This window comes from Falco cherrug, chromosome 9 (assembly GCF_023634085.1).
Source record: "Falco cherrug isolate bFalChe1 chromosome 9, bFalChe1.pri, whole genome shotgun sequence".
Taxonomy (NCBI): domain Eukaryota; kingdom Metazoa; phylum Chordata; class Aves; order Falconiformes; family Falconidae; genus Falco; species Falco cherrug.
The window spans coordinates 10,756,865-10,772,804 of record NC_073705.1 but is presented as its reverse complement, the minus strand read 5'-3'; the positions used below and the strand labels follow the sequence as shown (position 1 = coordinate 10,772,804).

Below are 15,940 nucleotides of genomic sequence, written 5' to 3'. Positions count from 1 at the left end.
ACCCCCACCCCTGCTCTGGTCCCTGACAGCTGCGTCTCCAAGAGTGAGAAAAGAGGGTGGATATCCGCCACCGGCAGCTGCCTCTTTATGTAATGTCGGGAGTAAAGTCACCATTGCCGTGGTACACAGCTGCAGAGAAAAGCAGGAATTTTGGGAGCCCCACCCCTCCCCATCGCTCAGGGTCTCCCTGGGAGGGAGCATCTGGCTTCAATCAGCTGTACCTTGGAAGAGGCTGGGTTGGCTGCGCAGGCAGCGGTGAGCACCCACAGCAGCCTGGGGTCATGGCCACAGGGAGACATCAGACCTGGCAGGGACCTGGCAGGACACTGGAGCAGAGCCAGGATGCTGTGCTGGATTCCCCCCATGATGGAGATGTCGGGGACACCTCGCACAGCCGTGGCCCCAGCATGCCCCCAGGAACGAGCTGGGATGGTGTGGCAGAGGCTCACTCACGGCTGCTTCTGCTGTACCCCCCGAGAGGGTATGACACCCCGGGGGTGGATCTTTGCTCCACTGTGCCTCAAGTGTCAGCAGAAAATGAAACTCTCCCACGGCCACAGCCAGGGAGGAGGAACAGGGAGCACTGAGCACACGCCAGGTGATGCTGCTAAGGCAGGAGGCAGTTTTGATGCCGCTAAGACAGGAGGCAGTTTTATCTCTGCCAAGAGGAGAAAAGCATTGGTGAGCTAGAGCCTGGGCTACAGGCAGAACTGCGACAACAAGGCACAGGGATGGTCTGGGGCAGGAGAACACCCACAACGAGGGACAACGAGGGATGAGCAGGAGGTACTGGGCGCCAGCTCGCAGGTCTGAATGCACCAAGTACCTCCTTAGCCAAGACAGCCCTGCACAGCCCGGCTGCCCATGCAGGACCCCAGGACCTGGAGCCTTCTCCAGGTCATCACATCCTTGGTTTGTCTCCCAGGGATTTGCACTGGCAAAAGCAGGATGGTGGGTGCAGAAAGTGTGGTCTGACAGCACTCTGGGTGCTGGAGCTGCTGCAAACTGCCCAGGGCAGCAAGGACCTGTGATGGGCAGACCAGTTTCTGACCACGTGACAGGGAAGAAAAGTAAAAAGCACAAAACGTACAGGCTGGGTGGCCAAGATGCGGCTGTTCCTGCTGGCATTTCGGATAATTGCTCTGCTGGGAGAGCAGCTCTTTTCTAAGGGGGTTAGCTGGGCATGCAGCCCAGCCTCCAAGGGCGTGAGAAGGGCAGGAGAAGACAGAAACTACAAATAGACCTGGGTGACTGGATTCTTCCCAAACCACATAGCTGAGGACACAGAGGACGAGATCCTGCAGCCCCCGGGGCACCTTGGGGGCTAGGCATGTCCCCAGGTTGAGCCCAGGCAAGGGCCAGGAGCACCCCGCTCCTGGTAAAAGCCCCCCATCACCAGGCTCTGGCAGTGGGGATCCCCCCGTGGTCCAACCCTGGTGCCTGTGATAGAAGCCGGGTGACATGAGCATTGACTATGTGGCGTTGCCACCTGGATTTGACAGTCATCCCAAGTGTGGAGGGACTGAGGTGAGGTGGGTTGGCAGGAGCTGGAGACAGCAGAGACCCGCTCCAGCTGTTCCTGGTGTGGACCACAGCTTCACATAGCAGTTTGCAGATGTGATCAGGACCCCGGAGGAGGCATGTCCACAATCTATGCAAACCCAGGTCCAGCAGGAACAGAGCCTGAGGAGAAGATGTTCACCCATGTCACGCAGTGCGTGGCTTACAGACCTGGCCACAGCCCAGGTCTTGTGGCTCCTGGACCACCACTGCAGTGATGCCACCCCCCAGAGTTGCTGAGGGTGCTGAAGCAGACACAGCCCAGACACACAGGTGAGGGTCAGGCACAGGCCAGACCCATCACAGACCCAGAAAGAGTTTGGCTAGGCCAGGGTGACAGCTCGGGGCCAGCCCTGCAGCTCCTGGGGGACCCCAAGCCCACGGCACCTCCGGAGCCCCCCCTGCACCCGGCAGCAGTCCCACAGGCAGTGGGCCCAGGGCCAGCATAGCCGGGATGTTCCCCTGGGCCAGAGCAGGGACATTGCTGCGCTGGCTCTGCACAGAGCAGCATTGAGTGGGGACAATGATCCTCTCTTTCCTTTGAAAACCCTCACGGACTTCACATCCAAGCGAAGGCATATAACGGGAACTGAGGGCAATTATCGCCCCCCTCCTTGTTCCGTCTGGGACTCGTGGCTGCCCTAAGCATCCCTTGAAAGAGACCGCGGCCAAGGTCCCTCTCCCAGCTGCGGGGGACTTGGCTCGGGTCCCTCTCCTGACTCCGCTGCCAGCAAGGGAGGCTCAACCCCAAAGGGCTCTGCAGGGGGTCCCAGTTCCCCCCACAGCCTGGCTGTGCCGAGGGGCAAAGAAAGGCACCTCCGGCCAGCGTAGAGCCTCCGGGTTGCCTGGAGGGGGTGATGCCACACTTGGCACAGAGTGGAGGGATGCTCAGTGCAGAGTGATGCTCGGCGAAGAACGGAGGGATGCAGAGCAGAGGGATGCTCGGCACAAAGCGGAGGGATGCAGAGTGGAGGGATGCTCGCCGCAGGGCATCGTGCCAGCCTGGTCCCCTCTGGCTGCCCCTGCAGGAAGAAGCCACTGCAGAGCACCACGGGGCCAGCTCCGAGGAAGGGGTTTTAAAAAAATTGGAGGTTGTGAACTACACCAGCACCACCTGGTGCTGGAGAAGCAGCCAGATGAAGCTACAAGCACTGGAAGGGGTGCAGGTGGCTTCGTGACCCCATCCCACGGCTGTGAGGAGAGACCAGGGGGTCCCCAGCCTCAGAGCACAGGGAAGCCCAGATGGAAGGGGAAAGGGCCTGGGGAAATGGCCTGGCACAGAGACCCCCTGGGCTCCTCCTCACGCTCAGGCTGTGATCGTGCAACCTCAGCTCACCCTGCATCCCGTGGGACAGGACAGTCAGGAACTTCAAGGCTTGCAGCTGTAGACGGGCTGATTTAGGCAGAGAGACAGAAGGATAAATTAAATGGTTCACCCCACTTTATTATCCCTACAGACAGGTGACCCTCCTCATAAAGAGGGTCGCTTTTAATTTAAACCTCAGGCAAAACAGGCACTGGACACCAGACATGGCATCATGAAAGAGGTGGCAGGCACCGATGCCCAGGGGACAACTAACACCCTACTCCTGAGATAGGGGACACAACTAGCCCTGGCCTTGCTCCTCTTCCTCCTCCCTCTCCCTAGCACTCTGCTGATCCCCACTCCAGCACAGGGCAGCAGGCGCAGGGGTAGAGCAAGGATTCATGCCTTGCAGTGAGCTTCAGGTCAAGATCAGCCTCAAAGAGAGGAGCTGGGTGGGACAGCACTGGACAGATAAAAACAGGAGTGAGGAAGGAATTGGTTTCTGTGGTGCCCAGCCCAGGACAGGGTAGGTACAGCACCTTCTGCCCAGCTCTGTGCATTGCATCCCAGCATCGTGCCAGGAGAGTCAGAGCATCAAAGAACCCTGGAGAGAAAGTAGCTCCTGGTCTTGGAGCTACGGAGAGCCAGGCCTGTGCTACGTGGGGGTTCACAAAGATTTCCTATGAAAGTACCATAAATACCAAGTACCAAGCCATAGTGGAAGACATTGTTCAGCTCAAGCGTCATCACTGAGCTGGGTGGGAAGGAGGAGGTATCCTAAGATGCACCAGTCTAGCAGGACCCACACTTAAGACCACCACCCCTGTAAGAGACCTGGAGAGGGGTGCAGTTCACGTTCAGGATATCACCCTGGGGAGCCCGCATCCACCACCAGGACAGACAAAGCTGCCACTTCTCCACTTGGAGATGTGCAAAGGAAAGAGCCCAGCAGCCTCCACTCCATCACCCACGTTCAGTTAAATACAAAGCCTTGTCCTAAAGCCCTTCCGTGAAGTCAGGCTTGTGTTAGCATCCTCATGCTGTAGGACATCACGTCTCATTTTAAAGTTATCATGAAAAAAATGTAAGCCTGGCAGTCATAGGGAAACATCTGCCAGGTCAAGCCAAATAAAGGGATTTGCCTTGAGGTGTCTGCCTCAACCTGCAAACAGCCTGAAACAGCAGCTCAGAGGTATGGGCTACCTCGTTTGGGTCTGTGGCTCATTAACTACAGGAGCCTGCAGACGTGTAAACAGTGACTATGGCATCACTACTGCAAACTGGAAAGAAGGGTTATGCCAGGAGGAGCACCAGCTCGGCCGCTGCTCTGGCCCAGTATAATGTCACTGGCAGGCAGAACTCAGGCAGCAGAGAGGGGCCAGGCTTGCCTCAGTGGATTTTCAATCTTGTCTTCCAACAGCAGGACAAGCAGGGGACGGGCCACCCTTCAACAGCCAGGCTTGCCTGGAGATGCCAGCTGAATGTTTAAGATGCATTATGGTTTTTTGAGAGCAGCCAAAACTCCGCCTAAGTCAGGCCAAGGGCACAGCAGCTCCCTCCTGTGCGGGCAGCATGGGCAGCAGCCATCTCCCCCAGCACAGTGGGGGTCACGGGGCTGGGGTACAGTCCCTGCAGTCTGTTTAGAGCCAGAAAAAGGAGCAGCTTGAGAGCAGCATGGCTGGAAAGCCCAGCAGCAGAGCAGTGCGAGGATGCTCCCCAGGTGGGACCAGGGATATTCGTTCCTGGCTTCCTCCTGCAGAGATGCCACCTGTGGCTCCAGACCTCAAGATATGACACCTGGAGCAACGGGTGCAATGGGTTTTGAGCAAGAGTCCCACGAAACCCCTGGGAAAGCTCGAGGCTGGGGAGCGGGGAGACGGGCGCTAGATGAAGGTGGAGTCCAGCTGGCTCGTTTCATGGTTATTGTGGGCACGAGCCTCAAAGAGCTGCTTGATCAGCGCAGATTTCTCCTGCTCCAACTGGGTGATGCGTTCGCTCTTGTCAGTCACCTCCTGCACGGGACAGAGGAGGAAAACGCTGGCATTTGCTGCCCTGTGGGTGCTGGGATGTGAACCCCAGCAGTGAGCCCAGCCCTGGCAGGGGCATCAGAAGTGCCCCTTCCCCAGCAGCCCTGCTCACAGACCCCAGCTGTAAGTCTGCACCCTCCCGTGGCAGACCTGCCTTTCTCGGGCAGGGAGACCCCGTCCCTGCCCACGGACCCTCATCCAGCAAACAGCTGCACACAGCTGCATGACAGAGGGTCTCCAGGTGCAGCCCACACACCCTTCTCTGGGATGACCACGGTTGGCCAAGCTGAAGAAACACCTTCCACTGCCTCGTACTTCTTTCCCATCCCCATCCCACCCCCCCTCTTCCCCCCATACCCCTACTCACCTTGGTGAGAAGCCGGTTTTGCTCCTTCAGCATGTTGATGGCTTGCTGGGAGCCTGCTGAGGCTGGGGACGCCAGGGGCACCAGCCTGCTCAGAGCTGAAGGGTTTGCTGGCTGCAGAGAAGATGAAGGGAAGGGATGAGACATCCAGCCTCCTTTCCAGTGGCCCTCCTCAGCCTTTCTCCAAGGCCAGGAGCTGTTTCTGTGGCACACAGGGAACTGAGTGAAGCCCAGCGCAGGATTAAGATCCCAGCACAGGCCATCACAGGGTCTGCAGCAAGGTGGGCACAGGTGGGAAGCAGTCCTGCCAGTGTGCCCAGCTCCTGCCAGGAGCCCAGTGAGACAGACAGCTCTGAGAGGGCTGACTCAGCATCTCAGCAGGATGGCTTCCTTATTCACTTGACAATGGCTCCACCTTTTTGGGTATCTTCTTTAGCCAGGCAAATGCCTTGAGCATCCTCCAGCCCAGCTCAGGACCAGCTGTGCTGTCCTGGCTGTTCCCCATCCCCTATCTTGCCCACAAAGCCAAGTCACCTCCCCAGGGCCCAGGGAAACTCTGGCAGCTCTGATGTCAGCCCAGACACCAGAATGAGGAGGGGGACAGGATGGGTGCCAAGGTCACGCAAACAACCACAAGGTGCTGATCTGCTGCTCTCACCTTGCTAGTGGTGGAAAGGAGGTCACCCAGGCAGCGGTTCACCTCCTGCAGCTTGGGGACCAGGCGCCCCAGGTGGCTCTGGCTGCCCTCAGAGACAAAGTCCTGGGGGATGAGGAGGAAGAAGAGGCTGGGGGTTACCATGGGGCCAGCTCCAGGTCCAGCCAAGTCCCAGCCCCGTTCTCCAAACCCACAGAGCAGCTCCAGACCCTCCCAAGCAGACGGGCACCCCAAGAACAAGCCCCAGACTCACAGCACTGGTTTTGTTCTTCCCCAGGAGCCTCTGGCGTTCCTGCATGAACTGGATGTGCTGGTGGTACCACTCCCGGGCACGCTCCACCAGCTCCAGACCCTGCAGCAGGAAATCCTTCTCCTGTTCCAGCTCCTTCATGTGCTTCAGCTGCAGGACAGAGCATGCAGAGATGTTACCCCCTTCTCATCAACGCCTTGTCAAGCCCTAGGAGCTGGTTTCTTCATGAGGCATGGAGGAATATGGATTTGGGCAGGGGCCTCAGCCCCTCTCCCCATGAAAAGCTGCGGAGGAGTGGGTTGATGGCTGCTGACTGATGCTGCTTTGGAGAAAGAGTTCTCCAGTTTGGGAGAACAACTCAAACGGGTGAAGGACACTCAGGCCACCTCTACTCTCCTGCTCCCCGCTGCGGCAGCAGGCTTCCCCACCTTGTATTTATCCAGGGAAGCAGCAAGAGCAGGGCCTGCAGCTGCTCCGCACATCTCCCCACGGCAGTGAGCATCAGCCAGCAGCACAGACACACACGGCTTTCACTGAGCAGCCAAGCTAAATGTGCAGACTGGAAGCCAGGGGAAAACCTGCAGCCTTGTTTCCCCAGCACTCCACTCCCCCCTCTGCTTCACCCCCTAAGGCATCTCTGAGCTGAGCAGACCACAGCATACCTTTCTGCTGAGTGTCTCTGCCAGTCTTTCAGGTTCAAGCACCAGCACCACCGGAGAGGACTACAGGGACCTTTATGCACCTGGAAAGCTGCTACAAGGCTGCCCAGGGCTCCTGCCCCCAGACCACCCCCCTAGGACACACAGAGCAGGACCCTGTGCCAGGTTGTGGCAATGCCAAGGCCACTGCAGGGCAGGGGGCTCAGCCCCTCCATCACAGTGGAGCGGGAGCAGTGGTCTGCACCCCAGGAGACATGGGGTCCCCTGCTCGGCTGCCACCTTCTCCTGCTGTCCCTCAGCACTGCACTGCCGCCGGCAATCACAGAGGGGGCATGAGAAGGGACATCCCTGGAGAACAGAGTGACTTGTGCAGCAAGCCCTTCATCAGCCCTCACCCAGTGAGCCCCAGGCTCCCATGCTACTTGTCCTGAGCTGTGCCAGCCTGCTCCTCCAGCTCCTGCCCCACTGTCTCCATGCGGGGAGCATGGGGGAGCTGCCTGCCTTGCTGCCACTGCCTTCCCTGCTGCAAACAGCCTGGCCTCCGCCACCCAAGACACACACTGAGCTCCAGGAGAGCCTCCTCCAGGCACCAGTGGGACTTGGATCCCCCAGAAGCTGCTGGATGCTCAGGAACCTCTCCTGCTGTTTTGGAGAGCATCTGGAGGGGGGTGATTCAGCCTAGAAGCGACCCTGAACAGATCCCCGGCCCCAGGGACATCAAGACCTTCTTCAGGCCACCAGCACTTCCCCATCCCCACTGCAAGCCCCCAAACCTCCCAGCCACCCCACACCAGCCACTCTTTATGCCAGGGTTGCCCTTGCTCCCGCTGCTCCTAGAAATGCTGTTTGCAACATGAACCCCCTCCCGCAACACGCTTGGATGGACAGACAGAGCAAAGGGGACATACCCACAGGAAGAAGCGCAGAGCCTTGGTGCTATGCAGGCTGTTGCTGAGGGGCATGAAGAAGGTGCTGTACATGGCAAGGACCCCCACCCAGCTCGGGCTGCAGCCCGTGACTGCCCGGCCTGCCCTGGTCCCACCAGGTTTGCTGGCCAGCACGGCGTCTGGAGGAAGAGGCAGGATCCCACAGAGCAGTGGAACATCACCAACTATGCCAGATGCAGGGACAGATGGCACCTCACTAAGGATGGGATGCTCTGGGGGCAGAGGCGGCTTCTGGGACAGGAAGACTGGACTTGGCTGGTGCTACCCCGGATAGAAGGGGAGGGAACAGTGCTGTACCCTGGGCTGCCTACAAATGAAAGTGCTCGGCCTCTCACAGGTCTCATCCCAGCCACCCCCTGTGGCCATGGGGAAATAGGCTGATCAATGATGGACTGGCTGAAAAACGCCAGCTGAGCAGACACCAGCTCTGGTGGCACAAAGGGTCCTGAGGCTGCAGCACAGCCCCCATGCCTCTGCTTTGCTGTTCAGGATGAACCCGTCAGGATGCAGGATGGATACCAGTGTTCCCATCCCCCTCCGGGGCATTAGGCAAATTAGCTTAATCACAGCTTGTCTCTTCGGAGGCCCAACAATCTCCCAGCATGGGGGGTGGGGAGGGGTGGGGGTGGGGGAGGTTTGGGGCTGGATGGTGGCAGCACCACTCTGCAGGGATTCAGTCCTTGCTGGACTCAGACCTGCTCCAACCGTCTCTGTACGCTCAGAAGTGAGATTAGTACCTGCCAGGTACTAAGGCTCCTGCCAGGGTGCCAGGGAAGGGTCCTCACCTGGGGGACAGGGACAGACACCCTTTCTCTGGGAGAGTAGGATAAGAAAGGCAGTGCAGCACTTGGGTACACTGGGGAGCGGATAAGAAAGGCAGAGGACCTCCTTCCCGCTGCCCCCACAACTTGGGAAAACAGAGGCAAGGGCAACACAAGCCCAGAGGAAGAGTAATTGTGGTGGAGCTGGGAACAGACCCCAGCTCTTGGTGAGACACATTGGCCACCAGCCCCTCCTCACCAGTACCAGGCAGGACCCTGAGCTCATGGTAGTGATGGGCTCAAGCCTGGAGCTGCACACGTGGGTTATGAGCCTTGACAGGGAAGGAGGGACCTTCCCCTCCCTGAAAGAGCAGCTCCCAGCCACCAAAACCCTGAGAGCCAGAGACACTCATCCCCAGACACCCACAGGCACATTTATTACTCCTTGCCAGCAGACAAGCCCTCAGCCCACCAGCACCCCTACCCCTTGTATGGCTGCAAGCCCAGCAAACCACGCGTGCACAGCTGCCCCCCTCCCCAGGGCAGGCACCAGGTCATGTTATGTCCCCCAAGGCCAGCGCCAGGCTGCAATCGAAGCCACCCGCACTGCCGGTCACAGCCTCAGCAACGGCTCTGACACCAGCCAGAGCTCATCCCACCGATCACTCATCCTGCAGGCTTGGTCCTGGCTCTCTTCCCAGGAAAATTTAGCTTGAGCTTGTGGGCAACATGCCCAGGCAGCTCCTCCATCCCACTTGGAGCAGTGCAGATCTCTTCATCCAGGCAATCTAATCCAAGCCTCTCCGCTCAGAGCAGATCCCTCCATTCTGGGCTGCCCGGCTAAATTCAGTGCTGATTTCTCTGCATTTCTGGCAAAAGGTCTCTCAGGAGCCAGGGGAATCAGCATGCTTGAGCTCTGACCTACAGAGAACATCTGGTAGGGGGAACAGCTCAGCACCCCCACTTGCCAGCACAGAGCAGACCTGACCTTCGCTGGGGTGCTTGAAAGACCCAGAGACCCACCTGCTCCTGCAGCTACACGTTTGCCTTTCCCTGCCCAAGTTTTTGCCCACAGCAAAGGCATCCGTGCGGTCCAATGCCAGCTCCATGGGCTGACCCCACTCTGGGGGCAGGCAGAACACATGCCCCCTGCTTGTCTAGCACAATTCGGGACAGAAAGCACCTCAGAAGTAACGGCAGGACCTCCATGTACATCAACAGAGCTTTGTACCCAAAATACCAGGATCTGCCCGACACCCCACGGCTCTCACGTGCAGAGTGGGCAGCAGGGAGCCACAGCCCAAACGGAGCTGGTGTCAGCGGTGCGGGACCCCTGCAATCCACCTTCCCCCAGGGTCCACGGGACCCTTTACTGGAGCCCATGGCAGGGCTATCCCCTTACCGTGCTGAAGTCCACACCGTTGGTGATGGTGTGTCTCCGGTGTTCTGCACGTCCCCTCTGATGCCTCCGAGTGTCCCCAGCCCCTGGATGGCTGCCATCTCCCTGGGACTGCACAGCAGCCTTAGCATCACCACCTGTAACAGAGGAAAGCATGAGGCCACCTGCCACCTGCAACAAAAAACTCCTCACGGGCACTTTTATAGGACTATCTGCAGGGTGGTCTTGCAAACAGATGTGGCAGGAGGGAGAAATTGAGCAAAGCACTGGCCCGAGCACGTGCTTGCATCTTTGTACGGGCAGGATGGGCTTCACCAACAACTTCCTTGGCTGCACCAGGCTGGCAACAGACCTCAGTGGTCATATTCTGCACAAAGCAGGCAGCTTCCAGGCAGTGCTGTTTCAGTCCTGGCACAGGCAACTAAACCATTAGTGATATTGCCTACCCTCATCCTGTCCTCATGGGACCCCTGGCTCCCACTCAGGTCGCACAAGGCTCTGCCAAGAATCTGACTCCTCCTGAAGGCAGCTCCTGCTTGGTGATGGGCTTGGCCATGCACGTGTCCCCCCCGCAAGACCCCGTGTCCATCGTCTAAATCAGGTTGTAGGTTTTCCAGTATTTTATTACAATCCCAACATCCTACCGTGCAAAAGACTGATCTACTACAAACACATGACGTGGTGCAAATCCACACATAACCTATTTTTGCAGATTAAGTTCATTCTGGCAGGTTTTAGGCTGGATCAGACACCTCCTGTCTGCGCTGCCCCTATGCCGAAGCAGGTATTGGCTGGGTACCTGCAGGAAAGTCGGGACAAGCCCTGCACGTCCGCCCTCGCACACTCGCCAGAAACACAGCCCCGTGGCCACGGCCAAGTCAGATCAGATCCCTGCTCCTGGCCAAGCTGGCAGAGCAGCACCATGATGCTGGGGCAGCTAAGGGTGCAGCTAGCACCCTCCCCAGGTGTGCCTGGGCAGCAAGCCTGCTGTGCCTCCCTTGCCCCGGTCTCCTGCTGAGTCCCCAGCAGACCCTGCCTCATGCTCACCCCCTCGCCCTTACAGTTCACCCCCCCCCCTCCCCGCACACAGGTTTCCTCGAGAGTTTCTTTCCCAACCTGGGTTTCAAACGAGAGCAGCAGGGAGGTAGGCAAGCAAAGGCAGGCAGCGAGGCAGCCGGGGAAAACATCTCCTCCTTGGGACCGCTCCCCACGTATCTGCCAGGCGCCCCCACCCATCGCCACATCCTTCTCCCACGGGTTGGGCACACGCCGGCTCCCAGGCGCCAGAGCTGCCTGGCACAGGTCTAGCATGTTCCGTGTTATGCCGGCACCGAGGGCTGTAAGTGCCGGGACAGGGAGCACAGCATTGCCCAGGCCACCGCATTGCTGCCCACTGCTCCACAAGTCTCCTCAGCCAAGCACATGGACGTGGTGGAAGAGGGATACGGTGGAAGAGGGATATGGAGCAAGAGGGCAGCTGGGGCCACCAGAGCCACCCTTCACCTTGAAGGCAATGAGGTCTGACAGAGCTGCACCATACTAGGACTGCCTGTGCTGCCACGTTTACACCAGTTCAGCAACAGGAGCTGGACTTGGGCTCAGGGGGCAGCAGGCAACACTGCACAGCACCTCCTTCAGCCTGTCACTTTGTGTCACTGGAGAAAGAAGCCACCATGGCATGGAAAAAATCCTCCTTCTGGTCCATCATGGCATCCTGCTTCTTCTACTAGCAACTGCTCTGGCGCAGACAGGTCTCCAGCATGTCAATAAACACAAAGTCTTCGATATCATCCATTCATCTGTTTTGCCAACCGCCAGCAGTTTCATATACCCATATCTACCCAGGAGGAACCCAGCAAAACCAGTGCAACCACGCACGTGTTCTCCTGGCAGACCTGGAGCACATCCTGCTTGGGAAGCTGAGGAACAGCCCCAAAACCAAGGGTAGCTTCAATAGGCAGAATCCCAAAGCAAAACCAGGAGCACCTCTGAAAGGGTAGAAACACGTTTAAAACGTTTTCACTGCTGTTACTTGGAAGTGCCAGGTTGAGCTGAGCTGAACCTGTGATAAGGTGTTTCCTGGTCAAACAACAGAGCTCTGTGCACCTGAGCTGACAATGTAGTGGCTAAAACAGGGTCCCTGCCAGTTAGCTAGGATTAGTTCTTAGGCAAAGAGCAGGACCAGCTCACCAGAGGTGGAAGAGATCCTGCCATGAGATATGGGATGGCCTTTTCCCTCCCAACGCCTCTCTACTCCTGCAGGACATGAGCCCAGCATTCGCCAGAGCAAGCGCCAGGATGGAGCAAACACCTCAGGGTCATTTCACACATTACATACCTGTCCCTGGCAATGGCCCAGACAACAACAGCTACCTACAAACCACCACCTCCTCCTCCCTGCCAGGGCTCAGCCGCTCTCCAGGCAGCTGCTAGAGCCAGGCCACCCCAGCAGCAAAAGCAAGAGCTGTGCTGGGGAGGAGGCAGTGCCCAGGGCCACTACAGACCTCCTGGGCAAGGCACTTTCTACTCTGTGTCTTAAATTCCCCAGGTCTCAGCTCACAGGGGAACCACAAGGGTAGAGACCCCCCAGTACTGAGACGCTTGGATGCTGCTGTGACAGGCCACCTAGGCACCACTGGTAGGGAAGCCATCATGGTGACTTCCCTGCCCAGTGACTTCTCCAAGATCAGCCTCACCATCCTCGCAGCCGGCAGATGCTGCTGGCTCCCCAGGGACCGTGGCTGGTGCGCAGCAGTGGCTTGTGGGCTGTCCCAGCACTGCCAGGCTGGGGAGAGCTTCTGAGGAGCTGGAAGATGACACTAGGCAGGGACTTCTTCAGAAACACTTCTGCCCCTATGCTAATGGAGGTTAGCAGGGAAAACGGGACAGAATTGCTGTCCTGCTGGCTCACTGCGCCCCTGCACGCGCAGGAGGATCACCTGGCCCCAACCTCTCCCACCTTGCCATGATTCGCATCCAAATCACCTCTGAAGCATGCAGATGTCCCCTGGACTGGAAAGCAGAGCTAGGGTGGCATCTGGTGAGCACCTCCTTGCCCCAAAACACAGACAGGGAGTTTCCTCAGACTCTTTGCAGCCAAAGGGCACCGATACACTATCTTGCTGTGCTTGGTTGGGTTCCTACAGAAGCCACCTCATGCAGCTGGAGGCTCAGAGCAGCCTCAAGCCCAAATGATATAATCTTAATGGAGATGGGGCTTCTTGGACCTGTGGGCAGCTCTCAGCATCCAGCACATTTGTCCACTGTGAGGAAGAGCCATGTCCTGCCATGGCAGTGCCCATCTCCCTCGCAGCCAGCTAAGAACATCTACCCGTTCAACCACACCCTGGGAAAGCTCTGCGGTGGAAGGGAGCGCTGGGCAGCTCTGCAGGATCTGGAGCTAGAAGGGAGAGTAACTCTGAGTTATAACATTCATTAAGCTGCTGAATCAACCTGAAATTCAGGCCTTTTGCCCAAATACAGCCCTGCACTGCTGGAAGCTGGCAGCAAGGGTTGAGGCACTAACCCTGCCTGCAGGCTCCAGACATCACTTTAACATCAGTCTGTAATGAAAAGATCCTCAGCAACCAGAAAGCTGCTGTAGCCATCTGCTTGCTCCTTTCCAGGGCAGAGCTTTCCCTTTGCTGTTGATTTACCAAGCAGGATTTTTTTCAGGTTTTTCCAGATTTACTCTCTCGACGATAGAAGAACCTGCCTGCTTAATAATATTCCCCCAGGTGAAGCTCCAGCGATTGGTCTGGAGGCAAAAAGGAAAGCAGAGAACCTCAGCCACGGTTAAAGTTTCTTCTCCACCCAGCAGAAGAAGGGACTGGGAAGGGAAGGCAAACCAGCCCAGCTTTCCCAAGATAGAGGGAGTCACTGTGCTTAAGTATTGCAGTAACAAAACATCAGCTCCTCACCAGACCTTTGTGTTCTTAGATGTCAAGGCACTTCACAAGTCTAAATAAAGAAGCATTACCTACACCAGGTAAGTCCAGAAGCCTGGTTGCCTTATAACATCTCCTACCAAGTAGCAACAAACGGAGATGCCAGTGAAGTAGCCTCCCCCTTGCCCAGGTCAGTGTGCCACCCAGGGGTGGCAGACCCAGCACAGAGATCCCACATCCCAAGGGAGAGGCAGAATCCACAGGGACCTGCCAGTGAGCTCTGCAGAGCCTGGCTGCCTAAACAGCGCTTTGAGACAGCAAAGCACATCTACCTGATGCTGCTTTCCCATTTAATTATTGCTTCATTATTTATTCTTGTAAATAGCGCTATGGAACTAGCTAAATGAAAAAAGTTGGATCCGGTTTTCCCTTTTTTTTTTTTTTTGCACACCCGCAGCACGGAGCCCACCCAAGCACACACTGCTCCCTGATCACAGATCCCGCTCTGGCGAAGCTGCCTGGCACCCCGAGACCCCGGGCCTCTGCGAGAGGAGCAGCCGCATTAGCCACCCCCGAGGAAGGTCACCGACAGACTGTGCCAGGGGACAACCACGGCCACGTTACGGCAAAGCCCTTAATTCTTCTTGTCACCGCTATAAACAGACCAGCACCCACACGGGGAGAGATGCGAAGGGCAGCACAAGCTGAGACGGGCAGCACGCTCTCCATCCCAGTTTACCCGCAGCTGGGATCAAAGCCACCCCCAGCCGCAATTAGGGACAGCGGTCATTTCTGCGGGGTTTTCCACCCTGCCTGCGGGCTTCAGTCCGGGGGGGGGGACAGGTCCGCACCGCCCGGGGACCGCTGCGAGCCGCCGGGTCCCCCCCCCGCCCCGCTGAACTGCAGTCCCCGGCCTCGGGGGTGTCCGCACCTCGGGGCTGCCCGCACCCTGGGGTTGTCCGCACCTCGGGGCTGCCCGCACCCCACGGCTACCCGCACCCAGCCGGGCACGTCCCTCCCGGCCCGGCCCCGCCGCTCACCCCGGCCGCGGGGCTGGCTGGGCCCCGGGTCCCCCTGCCCGCTGCTCTTCCCGCGCCGCTCCTCAGCACAGCGCGGGCTCGGCGGCTTCTCCGCGCTCCGCCGCCCACCGCCGCTCTCCGCCGGGGCGTCGGCACCGGGCAGGGCAGCGCGCAGCCCCAGGACGAACCGCTCGAAGGTGAGGTACCCGCTGGCCGGTGCCGCCCGCCGCAACCCCTCCATCACCCCGGCGGGCAGCTCCCGGGCTTCCGCTCCCCGCCAGCGGGACTCGATCTCCCGTAGGTGCACGTAGCCCCGCCGCCGGTCATCCAGGATATCGAAGAGAGTTCGCAGGCTCTGCAGGAAAGCCCGGGGAAGACCCTCGGTCCCGGCGGGGAGCGACCGGTCGCCGCGCTCCGGGGCCATCGCCGCCGCCGCCGCCGCCGCTCCCGAGCGTTACTCGCCGCTCCGGCCCCCGCGCTCCTATTGGTTGGTGGCGGGAGATCCCGCGCCTTCATTGGCTGACGGCGGCGGTCGCGCTGGCCATTGGCTGAGGGGGAGGACGGAGGTTTGAGTTCCAGGCGGCGCCCGCCCCGCTCCTACCGGCGGAGCGGGGCCCCGGGAGGCGCCGCCCCCTCCCGCCCCGCGCCCGCCGCAGCGGCTCCGCCACCCGCCCGGGGCCGGCGTGCCCGCCGGTGCCCACCCGCTCGGCAGAGCCTCACGGCTCCCGCGGCTGCGGATCGCTTGATCGGCCGGCACAACTTGGGGTACCGCTGCCTGCCCCCCGGCGCGATGGGTGCTTTGCTGCCGGTGCTAACGGAGCTTCGGGCAGTCGGGTGTTTGCACCTCGAAGACACCGTAACCTTGCAGAAAGGAAACCGGCTCTATTTTTAAGCAGAGGTACCGGACGATACTCTACACCCCTGAAGACTCCAGAGCAAACGTGATGAGTGAACAGGAACAAAAAGCCCCTGAGCACGGTGTTGGCTCCCGCTGCCTGCTCCGCAAACACAGCCAAGCGTTGGTCCTGCTTCTCACCTCGGCACCATCCCCACGGGAGAGGGATGCACGGAGAGGCCCGAGGTCCTGTGGGCTTGACTTGCCGGTG

General features: G+C 59.0%; 1 protein-coding gene across 1 annotated transcript; it reads right to left on the bottom strand.

Moving 5' to 3' along the window:
• Positions 1-2,979: 2,979 nt before the first annotated feature.
• On the bottom strand, positions 2,980-15,299 carry SAPCD2 (suppressor APC domain containing 2). Its single transcript, XM_055721336.1, has 6 exons — positions 14,856-15,299; positions 9,932-10,065; positions 6,166-6,312; positions 5,916-6,017; positions 5,261-5,371; positions 2,980-4,878 (listed from the first exon to the last, which is right to left on the bottom strand). The coding sequence occupies exons 1-6, from the start codon at positions 15,256-15,258 to the stop codon at positions 4,750-4,752; spliced, it is 1,026 nt and encodes a 341-aa protein (XP_055577311.1). The 5' UTR covers positions 15,259-15,299; the 3' UTR covers positions 2,980-4,749.
• Between the last annotated feature and the right edge of the window lie 641 nt (positions 15,300-15,940).